Source organism: Chionomys nivalis, chromosome 10 (genome assembly GCF_950005125.1).
Source record: "Chionomys nivalis chromosome 10, mChiNiv1.1, whole genome shotgun sequence".
NCBI lineage: Eukaryota > Metazoa > Chordata > Mammalia > Rodentia > Cricetidae > Chionomys > Chionomys nivalis.
Genome location: NC_080095.1, coordinates 12,812,785 through 12,815,345, shown reverse-complemented (window position 1 = coordinate 12,815,345; position 2,561 = coordinate 12,812,785). Strand labels below are relative to the sequence as shown.

At 39.4% G+C, this 2,561-nt stretch overlaps 1 gene segment (V, D, J or C); it reads right to left on the bottom strand.

Moving 5' to 3' along the window:
* Positions 1-1,665: 1,665 nt before the first annotated feature.
* LOC130882900 (Ig heavy chain V region PJ14-like) lies at positions 1,666-2,217 on the bottom strand. The segment is given in 2 exon segments: positions 1,666-2,087; positions 2,172-2,217. Coding segments are annotated over 2 exon segments (468 nt in total).
* Positions 2,218-2,561: the final 344 nt, after the last annotated feature.

The window sequence follows — 2,561 nt, the reverse complement described above, 5'->3', positions numbered from 1 at the left end:
ACCATGTTCCCTTTTACAAGGCACAGGGCCCATTTCTCTCCATCCTCATAGCACTGTGATTTCTTTTTTTACTTTAGAAAATGGGTCTTGAATTACTGAATGCAGACAACTCATTGTTTTGGCTTTAATTTTCATTTTTATGTTGATCAAAGATGCTTGTTCTATGAAACATACTCTGCCCACATGCATTGGCCAAGATGAAAGAACCAAAGGAGAGGATGGCATGCAGGAAAATGGCTGTTCATGAGGGCAATAGAGCTATGTGCTATCCTTAGAATCAAATTTCAGACAAGTGATAGTAATGAGTTATATTTGACAAAAAAATGAGACTGATCTCTTGGATGAGACAAATATGTTAGGTGTTAAAGGTACAAACCTTTATAGAAGGAGTAGTGGTATTTCAAAAACAATATTCATTAATCCACATGAGGAATACTTTTTGAAATTTACTATATGTATGAAAGGTTCATATAAACTATGGAGCACTCACATTGGGTTAACTCTCAACAGTGGATGAGATCATAAAACATTTTGTTTTTTAATTATGTGTGTATGTTTCTGTGTGAGCAGTGTAGTGTGCATGTGGTCAAATAGAGACCATGGATTTTACAGACTTACAGGTAGGTATGACTTAACTATTGTGGGTGCCAGAAATTTAAACTGTTTCTCTGAAAGAACAGTATGCTCTCTGAACCTCTGAGCTGCTTTCTGAGTGCACAGATGAGCAGTGGCAACCTTCCCTTTTATGTGTGCTGCAGCTCACTTCTCAACAGTTGAAATATCAAACCAATCTGCACAAACATGAAGGACCTTGTATCAGTAATAGCCAGGAATCAAGAGGACAAAATGACCACTTACCCTGTGCAACTTAAGAAGCTCATCTTAGGAAAAGTAAAATTAGGGAAGTCTGATCATGGTTTGGACAGTGTAGAGTGAGAACATTACGCAGTTACTTGGGATGGATTATCCCAAATGAGTTCTAAGGAAGTGACCAAAGTTAATAAGAACACATCCTGTTTTCATATATGGAGAAAGTCAGTTCTAAAGTTAGACAGACCCCAAAACAATAACTAATCATTTAGCCCGAGGAACCACTGATTGAAAGTCTGATGGGAAATTAATTTTTACCAAGATGCAAATGCATGAAATAGGATCTGTCAAAAGCAATAATCAATTCTATTTTTTATGGGACCTTCTTGGTGTAGAAGGAAACTCTGGGTATTTCAGTTTCCAGGGTGTTGTGTGAAAGTGACTTCAAATTAGGGAAGCTGTGGTTTCTCTATCACAGGTGCAAAACCAAAGAGGACAAATTATAGCTCTTTTAAAATTCTCTAACCTATAACAGAACCTAACATCTAACAATTGTCTGCTGAATCTTTATAATATCTGCCTATATAAGAAAATGTGTGAATATGTATGCAGCATATATGTATGTGTATGTAAAACATATAAACTTATATGTCATTCTATCTAATAACAAGAAGCAGATTGTTAGCTTACAAATTTTTTTGTACAAATTTTGAACAAATTGCATGTTTATTAGACTATGACGGTTAAGAGAGGCCTCTAGAGAATATTTTTCCAATTTGTGTTTGGAAAAGAAACACACTGATTCTAATATTGAAACATATTCTCATGCAGCACAGTCTACAACTTCTTATCTAATTAAGCAACTACATACTGGTCTAGGGAGACCCTGTTGCTCCCTATTGCCCCCTGCTGGTCATGAGTGTCTCCATATGAAGGTTTTTGTACAGGCTCACACTGGAGTTCTCTCACTGTGTTTCTGGCACAGAAATACATGGCTGTGTCCTCAGTTTGCAGACTGTTCAGTTTTAAGAAAGCTTGGCTCTTGGAGGTATCTCTGGTGATGGTGATTCGGGACTGGAGAGCTGAATTATAATCTGTGCTTACATCATACCATATTGCTCCCATCCACTCCAGACCCTTTCCTGGAGGTTGGCGGACCCAGTTTACATGATAGCTGGTTAATGAGAATCCAGAAACAGTGCAGGTGAGTGACAGGGTCTGTGATGGCTTCACCAGGCCAGGTCCTGACTCCTTCAGCTGTATCTGAGACAGGGCACCTAGGGAAAAGCAACATCACCATCAGTCATATAACCCATAGATGAAAAACCTGGGTTCCTTTTCTAAAACCCTGAAACACTTACAGCTTGGAAATGTCACCAGGCAGAGGAGCAGCACCAGGACAGCCATGCTGTGTTGGAGGCTCTAGTCAGAAGGAGATGGGGCCTCTCAGCTTGGCCATGGATTTCATCCTGAGCTTGAAGACTGCTTTGCATTGGGGGAGGTTCCAGAGTGCATAAAAGGAAGCACGGGCAGTGTTTCCAATTTCTACTCCAGGAAACTGAGATTTACTTTGTGTGTCTTAGAGGTACTTGATATTGAACCTCAGGATCATTGCTGTGATGCTCTCTGGATTTCCTATTCCCGAGAAACAGGAAATATAGAGTCATCCTGTACAGGCTTTAGAAGCAAAACAAGGAAGTGTTTACATTAACTAGGTCCACATTCATTCAGTGCAGACAGAGGAGGATACC